At 41.1% G+C, this 26,670-nt stretch overlaps 2 protein-coding genes across 4 annotated transcripts in view; both read left to right on the top strand.

Annotated features, from left to right (window-relative positions):
* lipeb (lipase, hormone-sensitive b) overlaps window positions 1–18,931 on the top strand; it is a 28,108-nt gene extending 9,177 nt beyond the window's left edge. For all 3 annotated transcript variants that reach the window (XM_026184116.1, XM_026184117.1, XM_026184118.1), the window contains 10 exons: window positions 383–473; window positions 1,525–1,670; window positions 2,090–2,275; window positions 4,747–4,899; window positions 7,572–7,716; window positions 9,367–9,594; window positions 12,179–12,364; window positions 13,302–13,483; window positions 14,429–14,695; window positions 15,474–18,931. In XM_026184116.1, the coding sequence (XP_026039901.1) occupies window positions 383–473; window positions 1,525–1,670; window positions 2,090–2,275; window positions 4,747–4,899; window positions 7,572–7,716; window positions 9,367–9,594; window positions 12,179–12,364; window positions 13,302–13,483; window positions 14,429–14,695; window positions 15,474–15,875 (1,986 nt within the window). In that variant the 3' untranslated portion in view covers window positions 15,876–18,931. The remainder of the gene's footprint in view (window positions 1–382; window positions 474–1,524; window positions 1,671–2,089; window positions 2,276–4,746; window positions 4,900–7,571; window positions 7,717–9,366; window positions 9,595–12,178; window positions 12,365–13,301; window positions 13,484–14,428; window positions 14,696–15,473) is intronic.
* A 1,519-nt stretch (window positions 18,932–20,450) lies between these two features.
* tmem145 (transmembrane protein 145) overlaps window positions 20,451–26,670 on the top strand; it is a 41,717-nt gene continuing 35,497 nt past the window's right edge. The window contains exon 1 of the mRNA XM_026184683.1: window positions 20,451–20,760. Within this exon, the coding sequence (XP_026040468.1) occupies window positions 20,650–20,760 (111 nt within the window). The 5' untranslated portion in view covers window positions 20,451–20,649. The remainder of the gene's footprint in view (window positions 20,761–26,670) is intronic.

Genomic DNA, 26,670 nt, shown 5'->3' on the forward strand with positions numbered 1-26,670 from the left:
CCCCTGCTTTTATTTTAGAAATAGGAATTGACCCTAAAAAGAGATGTTAAGGCTATGAGAAATACAGAACGACGATCTGGTCATCTTTACAGCAGTTCCCATTTTTCTCAGTTGAGCTTAACAAGGGAGGCTGAACTCTCACAGCACAGAGGTCAAAAGCAAACTAAAGGGAAAAAATGATGAAGCTCCCTTTGAGTCTATTTTCTATCAATTTGTAATCTCTTACAATTCTGATATTATGAGATCTTCTCATTCTTTTTTCACTTTCTTTTGTAGTGATTCTAGTCACATTTGTGTTCTATTTCTTATGTTTAAATGTGTGGATAGTGGACTGGAATTGAAATTATTTTCTCTGTTTTTGTACATGCCTTCTCCCCTCTAGTTCACTCCAGCCATTCGCCCCTTTCTTCAGACCATCGCTATCGGCCTTGTGGCCTTTGGAGAAAACTACAAGCGGCATCAGTCAGGAATAGGTCAGCAACATCTTGTCTGCATCTGCACCCTCTCATCATCCAGCCAGATCGTTTTCATTCATAGATCGTACTCATCCAGCCCCACACCTCTTCTACATTGCTCCCTTGCCCCTGACTGTGTAACTTTTGATGTTGTGTTTGGATTGTAGATGCTCTTTCATCCCTTGGAATCTTGAGGGCTTGCTGCTGTGCTTCTTTTATATTTCAGAATGTTTTGAACATGCACATAGTTATGTACAGAGGCAGCAAGAGAAGAACATGCACTGTCATAGACACACATGTATTGTGCATGTGTGTACACAGACAGAAAACTATTTAACATTCAGTAAAGAATTATCCATTTCTCATGGTTTCTTGTGCTCTCTGCTGCACCACAGTGGAAGCAGGAGGTATTGCACCATATGGTGAGTGTGCTAGACCACCACCCCTTTTATAATATTCCTCTGTAGTGGTCTGTATAACTGTGTGAAGAAACTTATTTTATTCTAAAGCTCTTACTCTGCCAAATTGTTCTGCATTTAGCACTGTAAGCTACATTAGCATTCCTGTGCCTGTATATCATCATGATAAAAGGCCTTTCCTTACTGCCCATCCTTGACCCATAATCGTGGGCAGTAAATAAACCGCTGAAAGCAAGAGAAGATTGATAATACAATTGAGTCCTTGTGTGGCTTACCATGAGCCCAGTACAGTAGACTTAAAAATCCCTGTGGCAAAAATGACTATAGTGTTTTGACTATGTAAAAGCCAATTTCACCCTTCTGTTTTTTTTTTTTTTTTTTTTTTTTTTTTTCCTCTCCCCTGCTAGGGACCAGACACTTGAAACTTTAATGTTCATTCCCTCCTCCACTTGTTCCTGCTCTTTGTCTGTGTGTTAAATGTGGCTCCCTTACCTGTTATTTTTTTTTTAAATCTTTTGTCCTTGCTATTTAGTTTCTGTTCCATTTTTAACCCATCATTATCATAATATGCATTCCTCTTTTTTTTTCTTTCTCCATCGCCTTATCTCGGTCTCCTCCTCATCATATATGCTTCTCCCTACTTTTTTCAGGGGTAGCAGCCAGCTCTTTCTTTACCTCAGGAAAGTATGCCATTGACCCCGAGTTGAGGGGGACTGAATTTGACCGCATCACCCAGAACCTGGATGTCCATTTCTGGAAGACATTCTGGAACATCACTGAAACTGAAGTCCTGTCTGTGAGTAGACTGTTAATGTTTTTTGTGTCTGTCTGTTGACAAACACACAGAGACACCTGCTCTTGGACATCTGTAATTGAGAAGAGTTATCTTTGCTAACTCATGTACCAGGATCTGCACAGTGCTGTTTTTAATTTCGACGCAGTATCAGGGATACTTTGCTTTCCTCTGGTAATGGTACCTTTCTATCATTATGCATTTCACCTACAGGCTGTTAGTAATAATAGAGTGGAATTCAATTTATTCAATGGGGTTCATGATTTATTCATTCAGTTTCTCTTTCCCTCCAGTGGCCTGCCTCACTCTGAAACTTGGACTTTTTTTTTTCCCTCATCTTTCTTTGACTTGTTTTCTCACTAAATGTCTGGGGTTTGTTTTTTTTTTTTTCTTTTTCTTTCTGTCTGTCTCTTTTACCACAGAGTCTCGCCAGTATGACATCCACTCAAGTCAAGGTAAACCGAGCTCTTTCTGTGCCTCCTGCGACCTTTGACCTTCCCTTGGCGGCCAACCACAGAGCATCAGTAACTATAGCTCCACCATCAGCGCACATCGGCACTGCTCCTGTTCAGATGAGACTCATTTCTTATGATCTGCGTGAAGGACAGGTACTTGAATCTTTATTCAGTCCATACTATAGTGGCATACTTGAAAATTCAATAAAATCTTTATAATCTCAAACTCTCTGCAAAAGTTTATGGAGCTTTTAAAGACTAATGCTGGCACTTGCTGTACACTTGTCTCTATGTCATTGTTATGTTGAGTTCTAATCTCATTCTGGATGACTGCCAGAGATGGGATTGTAATACGTTAATACGGTAATGTGCTTTTCATGCCTGCGTAGTAGGTTGAGACATAACAACAAAGTCAAACTTGTGATCTGAATGACATAAACAACCTGATGAAAGACCCTGGCGCTGATCTGATTATTCTCAAAAAGATTTTAAGTAGGGTTGTAACAGGTCTGAAACTGCTAAGGATACACTGCAGGCACTGCCAGTTAGCATCTGACTTAAGGGCTTCATCTGGAAGCAAGGGAGGCATCAGTCGCTGGTGTTTGATCTAAACCTTGGTGGGCCTGCACACAGCCTTGGTCTGGCTAGCATTTGTGAAGTCTGTTAAAGAAAAACGTATAAGGGGAACCTTCCTAACTCACAAGGACACCACCAAGGCAAAAGAATATAGAAAAGTGCAGCTACAAATTTAAATTGTTAAATTGCTTTTAGCATGTACAGCACTTTGTGAACTCTGGTTTTATGTTAAAGTGCTTTATAAATAAAGGTGGTATGGTATTGTCCTTGTGTTGCCCACAATCCACATATGTCTCCATGGTAGAGGTTAAATGTCAGAGAAGTGGTTAGTTATTAGCTGGAGAAGACTGACAGATTCTTTGCTATAGTTCAACATAGTCACAATAACAAAGAACAGTACAACAAAACTAGTAGTCAGAATTTAAAAAAGCAAAAGATACAACGGCGTGAAGCAGTAATCTACCTGTACAATGATTGGAGGTGCAGCGTGGTTTGCAAAGTGTGCCCCTTGAGGAAGTGAACTACTGAAACTCCTGTTAATTGATATTTATACAAAGCCGTTTGTGGAAATGAACTCTTGTCTATGCTCACTCTGGGCTAAAAGGTAGCTAAGACTTGCAGGTTACAAGACAACTGGCATACGCAGTAAAGCACTGACAGCCATTTATCCATCCATTTTCTGCTGCTTGTCCAGATCACGGGGAGCAGCCATAGCAGAGATGCTCAGACCCCTTCTCCCCAGCCACTGGCTTCAACTGCTTTGGAATCACCACTGAAACCTTCACAGGCCCAACATAATCTATCCAGCAGCTGACCCAGAAGGCAACTGGGAAGCATCATAGACTGATGTCCAGACCACTTTATCTAGCTTCTTTTAATGCCAAGCAGTATCTGCTCTTCTCTGAGCCCCTCTTGAATGCCTTAAGCTTCCCACTGTGTCTCTAAGGCTAAGCTCAGGCTCCCCACCACTTGTAGGCACAATTTTATTCTTTCTGTAATTACCCACAGCTTGTAGCTGTAGGCTATGTAGCCAGCTTTGCCTTTGCACTCAGTTCTCTTGATCACTTCAGTGCAGTGTCTGCATCACTGTAGGAGCTGCACCAATTCTTTGTCAATCTTTGACAACCAGTGACAACAAATACAACCTGAGCACTTAGACAAGAAGATAAGTAGAACGCCAGTGCTGGGTGCTAGGCCAGTCCACAGGTTGTTTGTGTCAACCAGATGACACCTGCATCTTTCTTGGTATTATCTGTGTGTGTGATGCATATTTAAGTAGCCAATTCTGGTGGTTAGGAAAGTGTACTGAAATAGGTTAGTTTTCCTCCATATGTTTTTGCTGACCTTGCATATATCAGACATTTTAAAAAAAAAAAATCTTTCAGTGAACAACTCAACAATATTTGTTGGCATATGTGGCATTTTCCTTGTTTCTTGTTTAAACAGCAGCTTGAAATCATCATCTTATTCTGCTTAATTCTCTCTCACACACACACACACACACACACACACACACACACACACACACACACACACACACACACACACACACACAAAATGTCATTACTTTCTTTCTTTTTCTTTTCCCTTTGCCTCCCTTTTTCTCTTGGGAGACTCCCCCTTTATCCGAGCTGCTCTTGTAGCCTGGCAGTTAACCAGACATACAATTTCTCACATTGATCATCCAACAAACAACAGTCCTTTTTATGTCACAAAACACAAGCCTGCATCAGTCGAAACACTTTCTTAGCCTCCGTCCTTGTTTCTGTTAATTAATGGGAATTAGTATGTGTTCCTGCAGCCAAGCAAGGTTGTCAGCAAGCTGCTGCAGAACAACTGGTTAATCCACTTCTCAAAGGAACCCTGTTGCTAACATTAGAAAATTTATCAGCAATAAGACACTGTTTGGAACCACAGACACTGTGAATACTAGACCCAAATAGGAGATCTTGATTATTTGTCTTTCTGTTCATCTTCTAAGTTATTCGTTCTCCTAATAATGTTTTTTTTTTCTTTTTTTTTATATATATATAATCTCACTCTCTCAGGACAGTGAAACACTGCTGTCTCTGTCCCGCTCCGAGGGGGGTGCTATCTCTCTTTCCCTGGGGCTGAAGACCAAGCGCCTCCCCTCTTCTCCATGTCTCCTGATCCATTTCCATGGTGGAGGCTTTGTGGCACAGACCTCAAAGTCTCATGAGGTGAGAAACTACTGTTCTACTGAAGTTAGCTCAGTTTCAGAAGTGTTTTATTTTGACTAGAGATTCATTATGATTACCTCTGTCTTGCATGATAAAGCTGGTTAGATTCAATGGACTGCTTTTCCTTGTATTTAATGGAGGTTTGTATAGGACAGTATTGATGTGTTTGTAAGATTTTATAATAGAACACAGACCAAGAAAACGTGGCACTTACCTGTCAAAGCACTAACAACAATACACCTCTAGCATTAGATGCCAAGTTCAGGTTTTGAGCCTCTATCACCAAAGCTGTCATCCAGCTAATTTCATCCTCTCATCCCTTCAATCATGTTTTCTCAGACTAATTGTAATGAAAACCCAACTAATTAAAGTGTTGATGAGACAGACACTAGTTGACAGCAGAGGAGAAGAGGGGTTACCAGTCTGAGTCTCTTCCCCTGTCAATAGTGTGACATGGATTGAGAATTTAGACTAATTATTTTTATAATTATCCCCTGAAAACTTAACAGAGACTCTCTGACCTTACTCTGTGGCTTACTTACTGGTAAGGTGCTTGCAGAGCTGACCCTTGTCTGTCATTGCTTTCTGTCATCTAATTCATCCTCACTCCTTTTTGTTCTCATAAAGGAGGAACTTGTATCCTAGATTTAATTTCTGGATCACTGTGCTAGAAAAAAGAAGCACACAGACACTAGCCTTGTATATTATTACTATGTAAAAAACCCTTAAAGTCTTTTTTTTTTTACCCTTTTGATCATAAGTTTAAATTGGTGGCAGTAAATAAATTTTAACAGGAAGACTGCATATTAGTGTGGTTTGTTGATTTATAAATAGGAAGATTTTTTTTAAAAATATAGTTTGTACCCCTGTACTTTATCCTGTGCTTGTGTGGTCATTATGTGGCATGAAGCTACTTATAGCTGCTTTAAGACAGGGCTCTGTGAAATTGCAAAGGACATTGGCATCCTTGATCTGCAGCTGCATAGCAACCAAAGGATGAGAGGGAGCAATCAGAGAAGGGATGTGTGGGGCTGTCATGTTGAATTAACAGAGAACTGTACAACCCCGCAGAGAAAGATTACCCAGGGCACTAATGGAAGACTTGTCAGACTATCCTTCTCTCTCTTTTTTCTAGGCGCTCGTTTCTTTTTCTTTTCTTATTACATCCTCCTTCTCAATCTTTTTGATATCACAAAATCATTTTTGTTCACTTTGTGTCCTTTTTCTACATCTCAGTTTAGTTGTATTTGGACATCACTTTACTTTCTTTCCCCCTTTTACCTTTTTGGATCCCTCTACCAAGACCCAGAAATGAGGAATACAAAAATGAAAGATTTTATGATGGAGTGGAGATGAGCATTTTTGCCTTCAGTAGCTCATTTAACCTCTTCTGGATCCTGTATCTCCCATCATATGGGTGAGATGAACAGTTCAACCTCAGATGAAGAAGCCTGTGGTGGTCTCAGTGCATAATGATGCTGATATCACAGGAATAAATGTACTTAGAGTCTATGTATTTAGTAACTTGGGCACAAACCCACATTCAGTAAATGTTGAGGTATTTGCAGATTAACTGCTATTTCTGTCTAAGAATCAGTAGGACAGCAGCTCCTCTTAATTCCAGCTTAGAGGATAGATTTGGGACCCTTTAAAATTATGTGTGTGAGAAGAGTTTCCTGAGTCATTTAAATTTATACAGCCTGGTTCCCACCCATTAAAACTCTTGCACACACCTCTTCTCATATTGACTTGTTGTAGACTGCCAGTAATGGCTGTTGTTCTCACTAAGTAGAACGCATATACACCTTGGGAGCAGCTTTACTGATTTGCACAAACTCACATTGCCTTTCCTGCTCAGTGCTCGGACTGCATGCACACACTTATCTGTGTCCTCACACCGAGATTTATCGTGACGGGTAGAGTTTTAAGACATCACAGCTGACTGCTGGAGCTGCTACTTTTCTTTTTGTCATACTACGGTAAATCAATGAGGGATGAGACAGCACATAAACATGTACACACTGTGCTCTTCCTGCCATTGTGAATGGTGAGCTGTTGCTTTTACCAACACCTATCACAGCAAACGTATAGGTGTTGGAATTTGATAAAGACAGAAGAGGAAAGGGCGAAAGCTTTGCAAAAGTAATATTGTCAGAACTCATCGTGCCTTTCTCACATTTCAAGGTCACTGCCTAAGCAGAGTAAACACTTAACCTGACTGTAACAATATAAAACAACGATCAGTATTCTGACAGCAAGTCTGTATCTATGGATTTTCTTTGTATATCCACACCACCTCCTTCTCTTTGTCCTCTCTCTTCATACTTCACCAAATAGGACATGTGGGCACATTTGTTATTGCAGTGCAAAAAGAAGGAAAATGGATTTGACTGTGAGGGCAGCGCTCATTCTCCCTTTGTCTAGACAGTAAGCCAGAAAGCAGACAGATGACATCAGAAGAAAGCATAATTTTCATAACTTTTTGTCCTTCTTTTCAAATGTTCCACACAGCAGGCTTTTCCTCAATCACTTCTCTTTTTTATTTCTCTCTCCCTGCCTCTGTGTTTTATTATGGCTGCTGTTGTGTGTCATAAATTTACCAACATAAAAAAAGCATTGTTTTTCCTTTTATAAAGTCATGTCTTTGTATCATTATCTTCTGTTTGAAACAGCCCTATCTAAAGAGTTGGTCCCAGGACCTTGGTGTTCCCATACTGTCAGTGGACTACTCTCTGGCCCCTGAGGCACCCTTCCCACGCGCCCTAGAGGAATGTTTCTATGCCTACTGCTGGGCTTTGAGAAACCACCACCTATTAGGTATATGCATCACACAGCATTGTTTATACTTGAGTATGGCTGTGTATCTCTCTTGTATATTTTCTGTTTCTTCTTTAAAGTCATGGGAATAGTATACAGCAGATTCACAAAGTACTCAAACCCTCTCATATTTTGTTCACTTTATTGTACTAAAGATTTAATTTAAAATGGATAAACAAAGCCATGGAGTCAGCTGGGAGCTTTCTGTAGATATATGCAGTAAGACTTGAGGCATAAATCAAAGTGAGGGGTACAAAGCAACTTTTAAATCTGAGTGTTCCCAGGAGTCCGGTGTCCTCAATAACTGTGAAATGAAAGAAATTAACTACCAGGAATGTTCCTAGTATTAACTTTGTAGTGACATAGACCTTCAGTGTGATTTGATAGACATATTGGTCTTTGGGCAAAACTCTGAGCCTTATACCTTTCAAACACCAGGCACTGCTCATTACTTGCTAATACTAGCCTATGGTGAGGCATGGTGGTAGCAGCATGGGGTTATGGAGGAACTCTGTGACAGAATAAGCAATAACTTGTCAGAACTGACGAAACGCAGCAATGATTTCAAGCATGGAAAGGCATATTCTGGACCACTCAAGGATCAAAGTATGTCCTAAAGCCCACAGTTAAACCCCGGAGAGTGGAGATACCTCAAGATACAAGTTCATTTTCTTGCAATCCAGTCTGTTGGAGGTTGAGAGGATCCGCAAGGAAGAGTAGATAAACTGCCCAAATCGAGCTTGTATAAGCTGCCAGGGATCTTCTACAAGCTACTGATTTCATGTCTGAATACGTTAAATGGTTTTAAAGGAGATTTGAGTTTTTGATTTCTGGTTTTAAAAAAAAAAAAAAAAAAAAAAAAAAAAAGAGAGAAGAAAAAAATCTAAACAATTTTGTGTTAAAAGTAAAGCTGTGTGTGTGTGTGTGTGTGTGTGTGTGTGTGTGTGTGTGTGTGTGTATTCTACATCTTTGTATGCAGAAGTAACAGTATGTCCCTTAGGCAGATGAAAGAGAAGAAAGTTATTAGAATTACTGAGCAGGCACGTTGAAGGGATAACACCCACCTATTTCAGCGTGAAGGTTTCTGTGGAGTGCTTCTCTAAATCCTCCGCTGCGTTCACCAATTGCTTGTACCTCCTGAGAGGATTCATTTATCACTTTGAAAGTGATCATGCTGTATGCTTCTTGCACTTTACTTGCTGTTCAGTGCTATCACACCAGTTGTGATGCTCAGTATTTCGACAGAAAAAAAGAAGCCATCTGGTCGGTTTGGGGTACGCTCGTCCGCTGAAGCACACTGTGTCAAATTAACAGAGATTGCAGTGCAATATGCTACTGCTGTAGTACAAGTCCTCAATATCATGGCTATGAAGTAGATAGGGAAACCCTAGTTACAAGAGCTGCCTATTACCACAATGGTGAACAGAAAAGAGAGTGGTGCTGTTACACTGCCTTTTTTTTTTTTCTTCTTTCATTTCAGTAATGTCATAGTTTTTTTTGTTTTTTTTCCCTTTAGAAAAGATGTATAAAAAAAGAAGTTCTTGTCCCCTTCATGTTATCTCATTTTTCAAAGTTTTCCCTGTGAATTACTTTTCTTTCTATCCGTCCTTGTACCAGAAGTCTATAATTTTTATTTATTTTTCCTTACAGGGTGGACTGGAGAGAAGGTGTGTCTGGCTGGTGACAGTGCAGGAGGCAATTTATGTGTGACGACATCTATGCGAGCTGCTGCTTTTGGTGTGCGAATGCCAGATGGCATCGTGGCAGCCTATCCAGCTACCCTGCTGACAGCCTACGCATCCCCTTCCCGTCTGCTAACACTCATGGATCCCCTGCTGCCACTCAGTGTGCTCTCTAGGTGTCTCAGTGCCTACGCAGGTAGGTTTGTGTGCATGTGTGTATTTCTGATTTTTACCTGAAGTTGAGATTTAAGTTGAATCCTATTTTTCGTTTCTGTCGAGCACATCTGTCTACTCCTTGTTATACATTACATAAACATATTGGTCAACCACCAGGTGACAGCTTTACTCTACTGGATGTATGATAAATTTTTATTGAAATAAGTTGTCAGGTGGGTAACAAACATTAAAAGATAAAAGGTCAAGTTTTCAGCTCAACACACAAACAACTCACACAAAAAAACCTAGAGTTACATCACTATATTCAGGAGGCCAACAACGGCAGGGAGAAATGAGTTCTTAAATCTGCATCTTGGCAGATTAAATCTGCAGCTAGAAGGAAGAAACCTGCACTGTTGAGTAGTGATATCCGATACCAAGTAATATTCAGGGTGGTATCGACGATACTGATCCGATACCGGTACTTTGTACAAAAACTTATTTTATTTATTGTATCTCAAATTATAGCATAATAATGATTATAGGACATCAGATTACTTGTTCTTATCGCTTAATGCAGGGTTTATCATATAGAAATAAAAAACTGAAGTTGTGGCTATTTGAACACCTTGCCTGCCTGCAGCACTAAAGGACTCCGTGAGAGACGTCTGTCTCGCCCTAGCAGCACCTGTCCCTGTCCTCCTCTTCAGTTCGTCTCAACATACGCTCGTCATATTCTGTGATATGATTTACTCTGAGGTGTTTGACAAGGTTAGTGATGTTGCCACAACCATACATGCCAACCCTCCCGATTTTTCCGGGAGAATCCGGAATTTCAGTGCCCCTCCCGAAAATCTCCCGGCGCCACCATTCTCCCAAATTTCTCTGAATTTTCCACCTGGACAACAAAATTGAAAAACCATATTGCAGAATTCATAGCGCGGCCCAGCCAATTCCAGTCTCCAACAATGACGACAGCTACTTAGTTTTAATATTACTCTTATTTCTCTTTCTGGGTCGCAAAAAAAACGTTTAACATATTTTCAGGTGAGAATGTAGCTGTGTAAACTTCAAATATCTGAGCCGACCGACACATCGTTTTCAAACCCCCGTGGTCTTGCGCTACTCGGGTTAAACATGATATATAAGTCACTTTGATAACTTAAAAATGTTATTGTTTGGCTTTTTCAGTGTTTTATTTGTTCGTGGGTAAATCGGTTTGGCTGAGATTAAAGTTATTCGATTAGATTAAATTAAATGTAACTTTATTAATCCATCGGGTGGGTTCCTCTGGGGTTTTCACACAGCTGAATAAACGTCAAACAGAAAACGATTAAAGAGAAGCGTGAAACGGTCGAGAGTTTACGTCAGCGCCCGGTTATATTTTAGATAGCAAGGAGCAGACGGCCGAGTTTCACTCCACGGAGGGGGCTCGTGACGTGCTACCCGGTTTTCTTTAGGCCACGAAGGCCGGGTCCTCAGGTGGAAGCAGCCTCTGAATTTGGACACCCCCGCTGTTTCCAGGCCGGTCAATAATAATGGTGACATTTAATGTATTTTATCCGATAAATAAACACTGTAAAATGTATTTATCACCCCCCCCCCCCCCCCCCCCCCACCCCAACAGCCCTTTTGAATATCTCTCTAATTCTGAGTTCTCAAGGTTTGCAAGTATGGCCACAACACCTCACTCTTGGAGCACTTTTTTGCCACATGTATCGCAAACTACGTCTCAGTTGTTTGTGGAGATAAAATAAATCCGCACATGACTCCAATTACGCTCAGCCATTGTTGTGAGTGCGCACGCCAGCGGTTGCGAGACATTAATACAGCTGTATTTCGCACATAACTATGAAAGGCAGAAGAGGAAGTAGTTCCTTTGAATGTAGACAATCCGAATGTTATAGTTTCTTTCCACTGTGTTCCTGTTAATGATAAACTACAAATTTACCCTAAATTACTAAAATATCGATATTTTAATGTGAGAATCGATTCTAGAACATAATTGATTGGTACGTTGAAACCAAGCACACCATTGTTTTTTCTTGTGACATTACCAATAAGTTTGATGTGTTACATGGCCCTCTTCCTATTGAAAAAAACAAAAGTTGTATCCAAGATGGCCGACTTCTAAATGGCCACCATGGTCACCACCCATCTTGAGGAGTTTGCCCCCTCACATATACTAATGTGCCACAAACAGGACTTTAATATCACCAACCATCCCCATGTTATTAGTGTGTGTGTGTGTGTGTGTGTGTGTGTGTGAGAGATATAAATTTTAGTTTCACAAGGCAGGAGAACTGAGGACAATGAATGACTGCAGGAATTGGCTAACAATTTGTGACAAAGAGATTGGCTATGCTGACTCTCCTTTCAATAACTGAACTAAAACACTCATCATTTTTCTGTTCCTTCCTGCTGTCCACATTGTGTATTGTTGGCTTTGCAAATAATTGTATGGCAGTATTGAACGCACTCTGTCAGCGTTTACTGGACTATTATACCTCTTATTATTGCTTTCCTGTCTTCTCTGTTGTTATTCATTTGTGCTTACTGAAGAATAACAAACACTTTTATCCATTTTGTACATTTACTTCCTTCTTTTATGTCTTCTTCTCCAGGCAGTGGGCCACAGACCGAGAAGCAGGTGGAGAAGGTGAGCACGCTGAGCCTGGTGAGGAGAGACACTGCACTTCTGCTGCGAGATTTCCGACAGGGAGCCTCCAACTGGATCCACTCTCTGATCGATTCTAGCAGAGCTCCAGCCTCCACCAGCACAGCACCAGAGGCACCAACAGAAGCCACAGGTATACAAGTAACTGTTATAGTTGTTAGTTGTCAGGTTGGAACATTAGGTGTGGCTTGAATGTATTTGATAGGCAGTTGCAGTCTGTCCATGTCTTGGTCATCTGCCCCTGCTCAGATATGTGTGGGTGTATATCTCCCACATTCTGTGTTTTCATTGAGCCAATTAATATAAGTGTTCCCCAAGTTCATTTACACCTCTCATGAAAGAGGTCAGTGATATGAGAACTTCTTATGCAGCATCTAACTAATTATTGCTTTAGCCAAACCATTTGTGTAGTACTCCTGTGTCCATATTCATATCAGTTCTCATCTTTGGGATAGCAAAGCATTGACAGTAATTGTTAATTGTAGCCACCGTAAATCTGGTGGCGAATTGTAATTTTCATGGTGTGCCCCTTACCTTGGTGACACCCCCACAGCTGCAAGCCCAGTCTAATGAGAGTATCATTGGTGGGTGTACATTAGTAAAAGGCCATCGTGGTGCTGAGATGGTTCATTATTAAAGAGATAGGAGATCGGTAGAGCTTTGTGAGACCAGCTACTAACTGCTGTGTTTTGACAGTTCAGGGCGGGCAGATGCTATCATCGTGTGACAGCACTTTTTGAATTTCCTCCACCTACTTCTCATCTCTTCCAGATATAGCTCAATTTGCATTCTAGGCTTTTAACTATTGGCTGTCAACCAGAGGACATATGATAAGTGGAAACAGTAGATGAAGTGAAAGTGATTGTGTGTCACCAGTGTTATTTTTCATGTGTCCTTCAACTGTGGTTAGTCCAAATGAACTAAATGCCCTCTTCATTCTTAATATGCTCTGATCTGTCAATCCTGTGTCGTTTCTGAAACTTAATTGTACTATATGTTTGTTTCTCATTGGCATTCTTAATTTCAGTTGTGCATTCATCAATATGGTTCCTTCTGTCCTTGCTTCCTAGATGCAGTGAGGAAGAGCATTTCGGAGGCGAACATCTCTTCTCCTCATACAGACCCACCTGTCCCCACGGATCTTTCGGAGTTCCCCAACAGGAAATTATCAGTGAAGAGCCAGACGTGCCAGAACTTGGGATCCCACAGCAATCCCATTCCCAGCAGTGCACCGCTGCTCTCTGAGCGTGCTGTAGGTCATGCTTGAACAGCTTGCTTTCAGCTGATGCTCTTATGCAGAAGAACCTAACAGTATTAAATGGCCAAGATCTGTTTCTTTAATAACACCTGGCTGTTAGTGGGAATCATTGTGAGAATTAAACCTGTCGTTATTTGACAATGGGTAATTTAATGATGATTGTAGCACCACTTTAGTGAAGTGAAATCCCACTAGCCTCTTGTCTTTGATCAGGATATCTCTGCTTTCAGCTTGCTTTAAAAGGATTTGGCACGCAGTTGTAGCCTTTTTAAGAGGTCGAACATTTTTGGGGCATTGAAATATTTTGGCCGTTGATCAAACAATGCTGTCTACCCTGTAGTGATGTGCATGTGTCACTTTGATGAACTCATCCGAGATTGTGTCACCCATCCCTCACAAACAGATTTGGCTTTGAAATGCTGACAGGATATCAAAAGGTTTTGGTTGTGCGAGTACTGGCAAGGTGTTGCAGATTATCCTCATATTTTCTCGCAGGCACACTGGATTAGTGGCTGGCGCAAGCAAAATTAGCAAGCAGAGGTGACGTAAGATATTAAATATGCTTTTCCTTCTGAAATGGGAATCGCTCAGCCAAGAGTCAGGCACTGAGCCAAGATTTTTCCAAGGACAAAGTGGCGTGTGTGTTTACATAACTGTGGCTCATGGCTCATCGCTAGGCAGTGGTGCAAGTTTCAGTCATTATGCAACTGTAATGTTTAGTAAGTTTGGGGAAACCTGCAGTCAGCTTAGATTGAAGAAGTCATTTGGACGAGTGATGAAGCAGTTCTCCCATTGAAAACTGAATCCAGATGGATAGAATAAACTTTATAGGACTTATAAAACCAACTTTTCTTGTAAAAATGTTTTAGCCTTTCTTATTTTTTATTGATATAAAGATATCCTTTGAACTAACCTAATATTTTCTCATCCTTTATGTAGCCAGAAGATGTCAGTTTCTTCTTTGCCAAAGATGAAGATCCCTCAGTGATCACTGACCTGTCTTCAGTGGCCATACCACCCCCTGCTGGAGAGGAGGGCTCACAGCAGGAGCACCCCAGGGAATTTCCTCTTGGGTTTGAGCCACTGCGCTCAGAGCAACTAGCAGAGATGAAGGTGGAGAGCTCTCCAGTGGTCAAGGATCCTTTCTGCTCACCTCTGCTAGCCCCTGACAGCATGCTGAAAGGGCTGCCACCTGTACACATAGTGGTAAGAGGACGTAAACGGTTAATTACTGAAATTACTGGTTCGCAGGTTACTTGTACAAATCTATTGTTTGCGTTACTCATTGTGTGCTAACAGTAGTCTGTATTTTATAGCAAAGTGTTTTCTGTGAGAACGTGTGTGAGATTCAACTTCAAGTATAAGTTGAGCATTATAAAGGTAGACTGGCAAAAGCACATGCTCCCATGGTAGTGGCTATGGAGTTTTCTGTGGAAGCGCAGCCTCCCTCAGTAGATGGAGTTTAACTGTGTGTCACATAACTGTACATATTTACTGTCTAGTCTTCTGAGCACTTTCTGAAGACTTATTGTTCACTTAAAAGTTGAGACTTGGGGGGCAATGGTGTCATCACTGGCTGGAATTGGAGCTTTTGATTGTATTACACAATCCCTTTCGATGCATTATATACTATACATGGTGCTGCAGAGGCATTAAAGTGTTAACTGACAGCATACCAAAAGATGTACGTGGTTTACAGATATTGAAGTGAAACAGTGTGATGGGAGAGAGAGGGTAGGTTAAAGTTATGTTTTTCCTTTTCTCTTATTTTTGTTGTTGTTGGGGTTTTGTTTTGTTTTTTGTTTTTTTTAATTCGCTGGAGTGAGTCAGTGAGAATGTAAAGAAATTGGGGACAAAAGAGACTGAGGATGCTTGGCTTCGTTTTCTTCATCCACTAATTAAGATTCATGACATGTCTGAAGGGAATCCAGATTTGCTTCTCACCATTTCTAACCCTTCTTTTCCTCTCTCTCCCCACCCTCAGGCTTGTGCACTAGACCCCATGCTGGACGACTCTGTAATGTTTGCCAAGCGTTTGAGGAACATAAACCAGCCCGTCACTCTCTGTGTGGTGGACGACTTACCCCATGGCTTTCTCAGCCTATCTCAACTCTCAAGGGAGACGAGGGAGGCTGCCAATGTCTGCGTGGAGCGAATTCGCGCCGTCTTCACACAGGACACACCCCCAGAGCCACGGAAGCACCGCAAGTTGGAACGGACCGACGGGGGTGTGTCAGCATCTTCAGGGGAAACCAGTTCTCTCTTTGTTGGCCCCACTGAGGGAGGAGAGCTAGCTGTCGGGAGAGGGGCTAAAATTGCTGATGGGGAGGGCGCAGTTGCTGTGGCAGCCCAGAATAACACTGATGCTGGTGGCATTGGGGCTTAAATAAGGGTATATAATAAAAAAGGGGGACTGCATTTCACTCGAGGAGCGAAGAGAGAAGGAGTAAATGAAAGTCGGACAAATTTAGGCAGCGTAGTGCCTATATGCAAGGCAACGCATCCTGAAAACAGACAGGGGGTGGGAAATGCAGTCTAGCATATCGCCCAGTGTTTGAGAGACAAAAAAACAGCAGAGGAGGAGCACTGAAATATAACTTCCTCTGCTTTACAATTCCTGCCACTTGTCTGTGCACCATTATACACCAACGCAAATCTGGCAGACAAAGTGAACGCACCCACAAGAGACAGTCATGTTTTAGAATAAAATTATTTAGCAGCTACTTAGATCAAAGACCAGCACTCACCCACACACACACAGCAGTCGTACTTAACAGAGTTGCTGTGAGGCAGCAAAGGCTCGGACATAAAGAGGCACAGACTATTCTCGAGACGAGGCCTGAATGGGTGATTCATATAGGCCGAGGCAGTGATTCGAGGCCCTAATCAGATAGTAGTAGGGACACTATATGCTTCAGTGTGGAGTCACCTCTATCAGAATGGCCATTTGTCCGTTAGGGAGCGACTCTAAATAACACTTAATAGCTCCACATTGTGTTCTCAATTACGCCAGTTTAGCAGTCAATACAGCTCACTTTGTGGATGGTAACTGTGTAGACTCTCTCCAAAATAGAATTACAAAGCTAGAACAACAGCGTGAAACACTTGAAACTGGATAATTGATTCACTTCTTTTCTCATATTTGTTGCAGTTTTAAATCATTTTATGAATTCTATGCAGTAGTATTAGTTTTGTTATTTATATCAGTTTTTATTGCAGTTATGCCAGGCTTAAATGTTCTTTTCTGTTCTATATTATATAATGAACTCTTTTCATTTCTTTCCCCCCATGTTTTTCAGTGTGCTGAATATTTACCTCTGCTTTTGTGTGTGTGTATAGCAGCAGCTGTTCTGACATCGCTGGCCTTTCCAATTAAGCTTCTGTTCTACCCTCAGCAATATACAATGATCAGAGTAAATGTAGAACATTACACAGGCACAGAGTGCCCTGCCTTGTGCATTTTTGTAGTGATATAATAATGCTAGTACAAAGACTGGACTGCATTAGTTTGTAGAAAAGTACACTTAGGATACATCTTGTAGGTCTTTCAGTGACAATCATTGCTTTGATATTTTAAAATGTTTTTTCTTTTTTTCTTTTTTTTTCCTTTTTGTTACAGCAGCAGAAAGTCCAGCTCTCAGCTATCAATACACATTTAAAATTTCACTACAGTGATTTCCTCTCAAGTTGCCCTGGTCACTGACTGTGTGCACTACTCTGCACAGTAGGGACTGTGTCAAAGTGCCACTTCTCTGTAGCTGTGGGATTTCCTGCCTGACAACTCTTTTTCTTTTTTCTTTTTTTTTTTTTTCTTTTTTTTTTAATTACAAATTGGAGGCTTTTAGGAAAAACTTAAGCAAAGGAAAGGGATTGCAGAGGTGCGCTGTAAAAGCCATTAAGACTTTTGTAAGACATTTTTGACCAACTAAATGTGTCTGGTCCATCATATATATATTTTTTAGCTCCCCACTGTCAGATTTGGGCGTTTCTTTGTTTACGATAACCTGAGGACACTCCCTTTTGCATGTTGCTATCAAAACACTTTTAAGTATGCAAAAATGTCCTTTGTAGGGTCAGTCCCTCTATCACGTCTAAGTAAATATAGATGCCAACAATGCTGGCACTGTCCTGCCCTTGCCTGGTAAGAGGGCTGGGGTTGTCAGGTCTGTAGAGAGGGATGCTGTGTGATGAATTGGATTTAGCTGATGCTCAGAGAGCAAAATCCTCCCCCTGTTGAAGAGCAGGATTTTCAGTAGGAAAGTCATGCTACAGGATTATACCATACTCAGTTGTCAGCTTCAAGTACTTACTGCAGTATTTTTAGTCAGATTGATGGAGAGAACAAGGACCGAGAAGAGGAAGAAAGTTATACAGTCGCTCTTTCCGAGATGCTGGGCTGAAGCAAGTGTTTGCTTTACTAGCCGCTGTTTATGCTCACTGTGCACTTTTGCAGTAGTTGCACTGTCGCTCAGTACAAGTTTAATTTAAGCAAAGCTTGAACATGTCACCTCCCTCCCCTCTCCCCGCTCTGTGCCTCTGTCTGTGGCTGAAATGGAGACTGGCTGCACACATAATCACAGTTGTCTGCTACGTGTTGAGAAACACGACCTCTTTGTGTTGTGTTCATATCAGACAGGAATGGCACTTCACACTCTAAACTATTCATAGTATTAATTAGCTGTTGTTGAGAGATGTCTCTAATGTAGTCAAGCCTCTGTGAGACAACAGTTTTTATCTGATATAATGTACACAACCTCATCCATACTGAAGTCAACACCGCACAGGATGAACAACAAAGGTGACGGGCCATTAGCAGTTTCTTCTATAAGGAATTTGAGTTAACTTGCTTTATTTTGATTTTGTTTAAATTGTGTCAAATTCTTATAGGCCTTCCTATGCCTCATATCCTTGATGACCCTCGAGCATCAGGCTAACCTGAGTGCAGGCGGTGGACCAGGGAGTCCTTGTGGTGTTCTGATCAGACAGGCTTGCTGATTCTCATTTTTGCTTCTTTTGTTGAACCGTTTGGTGCTTTAATGCTGCCTACAACTATTAGCTGAAATATTTTGTTCAGTATTGATTCATTTAAAGCTCGGTTGATGTTGTCTCGTGTGTTGAGTATTTTGTTTAATGAGCAGCTGCTGTGGTAGTTGTTTAATATAGCTGTGTTGTTGTTGTTGTTGTTATTATTATTATTATTATTATTATTATTATTATTATTATTATTATTATTATTATTAATTCAGTCTCAAGTCGTGCAGTATACCTCTACAGTTTGACTCTATTCACTAGAGATTTTCTTTGCCTCAGGCTGTTTCCAGTGAAATGCAATGCTAAGTGCAATACTGCTACAACATGAGCCATTGGAGCAACATTTGCAGCAAACCTGTGTAGTTACACACCAGCACAATATTTTTTTTTCTTTTCATTCCCTGCTTCCTCCATCACTTTTTTTTTTTTTTTTTTTTTTTTTTGGTGCAATATGTTTGACTCACTTCACAGCTCATATGTAGGTTCCTTGAAGCTTGCTTCCTTTACAAACACCTCTGTGTTAAACTGACTTTAAGCACTTTGCAGAAATGTTACATGTCATTCATTTATGGATAAAGTTTCAAGTTGAACCAAAGACTGAAGCCAGAGTCTTGTAACAGAGATGTGCTGACATTACTGCTTAATGTTCACTGTTCTCATTGAAAATGCAGGTGCTAGTCAGTGTCATAGTCTGCCTGCACTCCATATGCAAATTGCACTGCATCAGTTCTGATGTAGAATATGATTAGCCTTTAAAAAAAAAAAAGCTTGTATACATGACAAGCCATAGACTATAAAAGTGAGATGTTTTTAAGTTTGTTTTGTTGCTGTTCTTTAAAAACACCGTAAGTGCAAACCCATGAATAAAAAGAATGTATATTAAATATTATGATTTATGTAGATATTTTTACTTAAATTTGTTAATCAGATTGGTTGTAGATTGATTTTTGACTGCATTTCTTTGCAGGTTCCACGTTAGGGTGATGTGTCTGCTGCGCCAGGCTAGTTACTTCCTTTGTTGATTTTTATCCAAATAAAATTCTGACATGAACCCTGCTGTTTTTGTATTTAAATTTTTTGAATTAACCTTTGTTTATCATTGATCTCACAAAAGGTTAACTAAAAGTCACAGACTATGACATACTGGTTATAATTCAATCAGATATGACTTTTTATACAAATTGAATTAGGATTCGGGATTACATTTTTGGACAACGAAATTGCTTAAATTAACTTTTCTAACATTTTGATTCAGCTTAGACTTTGGAAAAGGTCAATAAGAAGTGTGACCTTTAGCTAAAAAGTGTCATCTAAAACCAAAAGTACACAGCACAGACGGCTCTCTGCAGAGAGGTGCGAAATGAAAAAGTACTCTTAAGTAGTTTTGAGGCGCTTGCCATTTGCATGAGTGTTTTCATGTGATGCCACTTCTCTCCACATTGCACATGCAAAGACCTGCAAGCTCTCAAACTGCTGAACTTCTGATTGCTACAATTATTTTACAGATCAACGTGGTCATAAAGGTGATTGTGTGACTCGAACAACACAACCGCAAGTAAATATGTAAATTGGCTCTATTTCATCCACTTCAATTGGAACTGTAACAAAGTAATACTTAAGTTTGCATATAGTAATTTTATTGTAACAGCATTTTACATCCTAAAAATGCCCTATACCTAAATGATGGAACCCCCCCCCCCCATTTTTTTTCTCATGGGTAATTTTCCAAGTAACTCGGCCCATTGAGTCACGTTGCCGCTGATTCTTCTGGTTAGTAATATCATATTTGGGGCCAGGAGACCAACCAGCATCTGTCTCAGCGCAACTTCATTAGAAGTGCGTGACCTCTAATGGAAACATGATTGTAATCAGCCATGGCATTTTGAGCGTGTGGACATGTCGCATTGACGAAGCACGAGCGGAACCGTGCGCGCGCTCGGCAGCCGCCACCCCCTCCCTCCTAAACAACCGCCATCCAGCTTCACCTGCCGGAGGGGGGGCACATGCATTGAGGCAGCCGGCGCGAGCGCGCCTGATTCCTCTCTCTCTCCGTCAACGCGCGCTCTCGCGCGGAGACTGGCTTCTGGGAGCTCGGAGAGCAGACGAGCGGCAGCTGAGGAGAGAGAAAGATGGAGGTGAGGGTCGGGGAGAGACTCCTGTGCCTGGCCGTGCTGTCCAGCGTCCTCTGCATGGATTCAGTCCTCGGGAAATACGTGAGAGGCGTCGTCAACACAAAAGAGGTGAGCGTTTGTTCCCCCCCCCCCTCTATCTTTAATTTGTTGCCTTGCGACAATGACCCCACCGCTCGCTGACAGAAGCGAAACCGACTTGACTGCGAATCCGTTCGCAGGTGTCTCTTTGGTGGACTGTTCCGTTAGACGAGGGGCCAACAGCCGATTCACGGATCAAGTTGCCTCGCATATGTGCACGGCTCTAGTGTCAGCGTGTGAAACACACTCACCTCTATTCTGCCCTAAAATCCCGCGCCATCTACGTGCGTATCATGCGTGGCGTATGTTTTACCCTCATCACGATAGTCTTCTGTATTATTGCTGCCTCTAAAGCGGCATCACGCCAGTTCAGAGCTGGAAATAAATCCTAGGAAGTGGTTACTCTTCTTTAAGTCCCATCCGTGTGTCCGGGGTTTTGTTGCCATGCTTGGATGTAAATTAGCAGCGGCTTTTCTGTTTATGATCGGAGGACCTGTCACAGGTGTGAGTCATATGGCCCGTGGCACGCGGCGGTGGTTTGCTGTTTGTTGAACCTGGGCTTAGTACCGCCTGTTAAGGGTTTGGGGGGAAGCTGTCAGCATCGGGATCACTGTTGTCCTGACGAGATCTGCGAGTTCAAATGTTGACTCTGCAGCTGGAGCAGGTATCGCTGCGCTGCTTGGAATTTACCACCTCCTGTGTCACATCTCTGCAGGCATCCACGCGAGTTTGTTGGGATCAACTTTTACATAAATGAGCAGTAGAGTTGGGTCTACCATTTTGTTGTGAGTGAAGCAATAGCCCAATCAGAAGAAAGAAGCAAACACCTCCGACAAAGTTATTAATGGCTGTTTTGAACGTGATCGGGATACTTAGAATATCTGGTAAAAAGCGAAGGAGACAATGTGGAATCAGCTGTTAGTGTGTAACATACACACAACATTGAGATTATGAAGTCAAAATGCATATGCTGCCGAAGTAGTTTCTTTTTCATCGCGGGTTTGTTTTTACTTGATAAAATAATAGTTTCAGCTTAACAGGGGCGCTCTCAGCTCTTAAAGCCTCCTGTTGCCACAGTGGAGTCACTCAGTGACCAGAAGCAGGGAGGTAGGGTCCATTGTTCCACTGTGTGGCTCAGATATCTCTTTGAAAAAGGCGGTGGTGGTGTTTGGTCAGATATTTTGCTCACGTCATTGTACAGTTTTACCTCACTCGTCCCAAAAAGAAGATTTAAACAGAAACACCAGACATAATAAGCTTTGATGATTCCTCTTACCTGCTGACATGCACTGCTGGCTTGTGTGCTCTTGACTGCAGTTTAAGAGGAGTTGAGCCAAACGGTGACATTGAAGTCACCATTTTTAAATCTGCAGGATGACGATGGAGATCAGAATAGATAAATTGAACAGGAGGCACTCATCCATCCATCACGGCTGGAGAGATGCCCTTGAACACAGGCTGAATGTGCACCTGCTCCAGTGGAGCTGCACAGTGGCCAGCAATATAGGCTGCACTGGGCAACTTCCAACTGTTTGTGTGCATGTGTGTGACTGTCCAGCTGCTGAGCAGAAGGACAGCCATCTACTCTTCTAGAAAACCACAGTGAAAAAAGATTTAGTTTTTCTTTATTGCTGGCCTTGTTGTGGCAGGCTGGTAATAAAATATTATTCATGAAAAGTAAATCTCATAATTTCATGAACCACTGTAGGCTGATTTTTTTGTTCTCACAGTTAATTATTTCATCAATCAGAAGTGGACAAAATTTCACCAAAAAGGGCGATGCCAGTGAATTTCTTTTCTTTTTCTTGCTTAAAAATTATTAAAATAATTGCTGAAATTGTTGCTATTGGGTTACTTGTTAATTTATCAGCATGTACCTTTTTTGGTTTTATTGCAGAAGAAAAAAGAAGAAGAAATATTATGAGAATAAATAAATGAATAAAAGGAAAAAAATGAACGCTTGGTGTCTCCTAAAAAGTTGTGGTGCACTTTTTTTTTTGGTTTCGTTCTGTAGCTGGTCAGATATTAGTTGAGTGCCTAAAGAAAACAGAGCACTTTGAATGACATCCTGCAACACTGGGCTTGACATATTGATATTGCGTGTGTGCGTGTGTCTCTGTGGTTCACTCCTCATCAGTCTTGCTTGCGCATTCCTGCCCCAAGGTCATCCACTAACTTTACTCAATATCCTGCCTCTCTTAGATACAGACACACACACACTCCCATGCACACAATCATGTTGACTTCACACTCCTATCAGTCTGTCGCGCTCACATGCTCACTCATTGAATAAACTCTGCTTCGGTCCCTTGATGCGGTAGCTGTGTCAATGCCTGCAGAGGTGAAGGCTGAGTTTGTGCAGAGCTGCAAATTGATAAATGAAATTTACCTCACTGGGAGAGGGATGAGCTGTTGAAAAGTGCTGGACAGCTGGAGAAATATATGGAGAGGCACACGCCTAGTTGTCCAAAGGCAGTGGTGCGGACTTGTCAACAGCTTTCTTGGGGCTGGTCGATGTGTACAATTAGTCTAAGTGGCTCATAGTGTGTGGACGCACTGATAAAATGTCCCTACAGAGGGGTGGTGGTGCTGTTAGATTAAAGGACAGGAGAAGGACGCCATTTTTAAAACCAGTTGGGAAATTTTGAGAGGGAGAAAAAGTTTGCCCTTCTTTAGCACACAATGGCACAGGACCTCTGAGTAAGGCAGTAAATCCACCCTATGCTTCAGTCTGGGTCTCTTGTGTTAATGTCCATAGAAGCGTATGAGTTTGCAGCATACTGATATTAAAAATCAGCTGAAGCAAAGACTTTATTCAACCAAGCTATATACAGCTGCTGAGCTGTATCTCTGTTACATTTTAGCGGCACACACCTGCCGTTGAACCGTGAAAGTTTAAGTGCCCGCCTTTAGCTTTGGTGTTTTAAGTACTAAAGCTGAGAAACGTTAAACGCTCAGAAATCTTGTATTTTGTCCTGCCATGAATGAAACGTCTGTTACTGACACCATCCAAGCAAATATTGCAATCCAGTTAGAAAAAGTGAATAAACTTGGTTAGTGAGCTGTAAAAATGACTTCTTTGTATTTTTCCCCAGGATGCTGGGAGTTGGTTTTAGAATGGGGCGGGGAAGCCCATTGAGCAGAGGTGTGCTGATAAATATCGTTGCTAATGTTTCCAATTGTTTAGCACCATTATGCAGACTTTTAAAACAGCTGGAACTTTTCATTGTTTGACTTACAGACAGAACAGATAATTATAGATTTCAGTTTATTAAGGGTCATTTAATTGCAGTTAATCAAAGTAAATTTGTCTACAGCAGTTGTTAAGTAGCTAAAAAACACTGTAAATTGATTTGTAGAGAAGTGTTGTTATTGAAGGAAAAGAAATGGAGCAGTTTCTGGGTCAAACTTGCTTGATTAGAAACTTTTTGAGTATTTAACTGCAATTTAAAAGCAGTGGACTCTTTCAAATTACAGTTTTGGTATTGATAAATCAGTAAATTAATCATTTAGTCCTAGTTTTCTGCCAACTATTGGGCATTAAAAGGGAGGTGGGCTTGAGGATTCAGTGCTGAATACAGATATTAAATAAAAATGTCCATGAGCAGGTTTAAATGTTTGTATTCTTCACAGTTAATTAAAATTTGTGGTTTTATAAAGAAAGGTCTTCAAACGGTTGCCTTTTAAAAATCAACAAATGGCCTTGAAACTTCTGTTTCTAAATGAAAAATCTAACACCACGTTCAGCAGCATACTGCTGCCCACCGGGCCTTTCCCCGTCCTAAAAATCAGCACCTCACATCACATAACACTGACATATGTCTGGGTTGATAAAAGCAGCAGATCTGAAATGAGGGATTTTGCCAGGAGTTCTTGGTTTAATAGGATCATGAAGAAGCCTCATATGTGATGTCTTACTTTAATTAATGCCGTGTCTTATCTTAAAACATGCCAGTTTTGAACTCTTGAAATTCACCCAGCAAGACTTTTAAGAGTCACTTAAAAGTCCTTTAGCTTGACTTTGAAGTAAGTTTTGGGAACCCTGTGTGGATAGTATTATCTAGTCCACAACTCAATCAGTTTTCCTTTATCTCTTTTTAATGAGGACATTGTGATCAGATACAGGTGCCGTATGTGTGTAAGTAGGTGTGGCGAGTGGGCGTTTCATGTGCTCATAAGCTGGGTTTGACATGTATGTGTATTTTTATGTCTGCAAACCCAGCGTGTGCTCACTGAACCCCCCCCCCAAAAGACAAAAAAGAGAGCTGAGTGTGTTTGCATGTGTGCCTGTGCGTGAGTGTGTTTAATGCATTGCAGTATTGTGTAACCCTGACTAATGAATCATTGAGAAGCCCAGCGGGCCAGGGGTGACTTGACTAGCTGATTGGTAATTAATTGTTAATGAGGCTTAGCAAGCAAACAGGGTTTTTGGTGAGAAAGAGAAAAAAGATAGAAAGCTACTGAGATGAAAGGACAAAGTGTGAGGGAGGGGGAAAGAAAGGAGGAAAGAATAAGACTGCGAGAGGCTGAATTGACCAGATACTGCATCAAGGCATCGCACTTGATTAATGGGCGTACATACACACATGTACAAGTGCAACAATGCACACACACTCTGGAAGGTGGTTGAGTGACTCTGCATCACAATGCAGCGGCCTTGGGGAAATAGGAAGACTAAAAGGGGATTAAGGTAGACACCTCATCCACTGTTGCTGTTCTCCCAGGCTCATTGTCTTTTCTGGACTTCACTCACACACACACACATACACACACACAAACACACACACACACACTAGTGGGAACGTAGTTGTTAACGTTTGTGGAATTGCTCAACACCTGTGTTGAACTATCTTTGCATCCATCCAACAGTATACAAGCTTGCTGATGTTGTCATGACTCAGTTAGACTCTGTTAGCTGCTTGATTTAAAGCATCCACTGTGGAATTGCAGTGCTGGGAAAGTTAAGTAGGAAACATAGCTGCATTTAAAAAATTATAAATAAATTGCTAAGTAAATAAATGAATACTGCACTATTCACAGAAAAATGTCCTCCTTGACTCTGCATGTCAGTCAGACCCCTGCCTTCTAGAAACTTTGGGGTATTGGACATAACATGATTAATAAGTCAGGCAACTTCACTGGTAATGTTTTAATAGATGTAATGAATCAGTACTAATAATGAGTACAACTGGAACCTAATATGTGCTAGTTACCGGTGAGCTTACTGTCCAACTTCCCAGAATCATCCTGAGACCTAAATCTGTCCCTAAAACACATCACCTCAGCACTTGTGGGCTTTTCATAAGAACAAATTACAAGCAATGTAATATTTTTGTTGATAGCACATCTAGTTTGTTTTAAATATGGGTGGTCAGCAGGGGTTCAGTAATGTATAGTAATAATCCCCCAGATTTATAGTTTTATTAGTAAACGACACAGAAATGACAATTTGCATGTAACTTAACTACTGAAATCTAAAAGCACACATGGGTAGTTGATCTGCTAGCAAGCTACTGAAAAATGTAGTTAAACTGGTTTAACTACATTCATTGTATCACATGCTGTTTAACTCTGTAGCAGCAGCAAAATATATTTTTCTTCATTTATTAATCCTGCTCATCAAATCATTGACTGATCACTTGATCAACAAGGTTGAAGGTTGTAATTATATACAGTCACCAGTCTGAAATCACTGTTTGGTGTTTTAGCCTGAAAAGTGACCAAAGCTACTCCAGTAATTAGAATAATTACCTGCTATACCAATAATATTTATTCTTTTGCGTTCAATGCTGGAGCCACATTTTCTGCTTCAGCGTGATGATATCATATACACAAGGGCAGGTCCATAGAAAGGGCTCTCTGAGTGTGTTGAGGAAATACTTGACTGGTGTGCACAGAATGCTCAGACCCATCAAACACCTTTCGGGATGAAGTGGATTG

The sequence above is a fragment of the Astatotilapia calliptera genome, chromosome 11, assembly GCF_900246225.1.
Source record: "Astatotilapia calliptera chromosome 11, fAstCal1.2, whole genome shotgun sequence".
Classification (NCBI taxonomy): Eukaryota; Metazoa; Chordata; class Actinopteri; order Cichliformes; family Cichlidae; genus Astatotilapia; species Astatotilapia calliptera.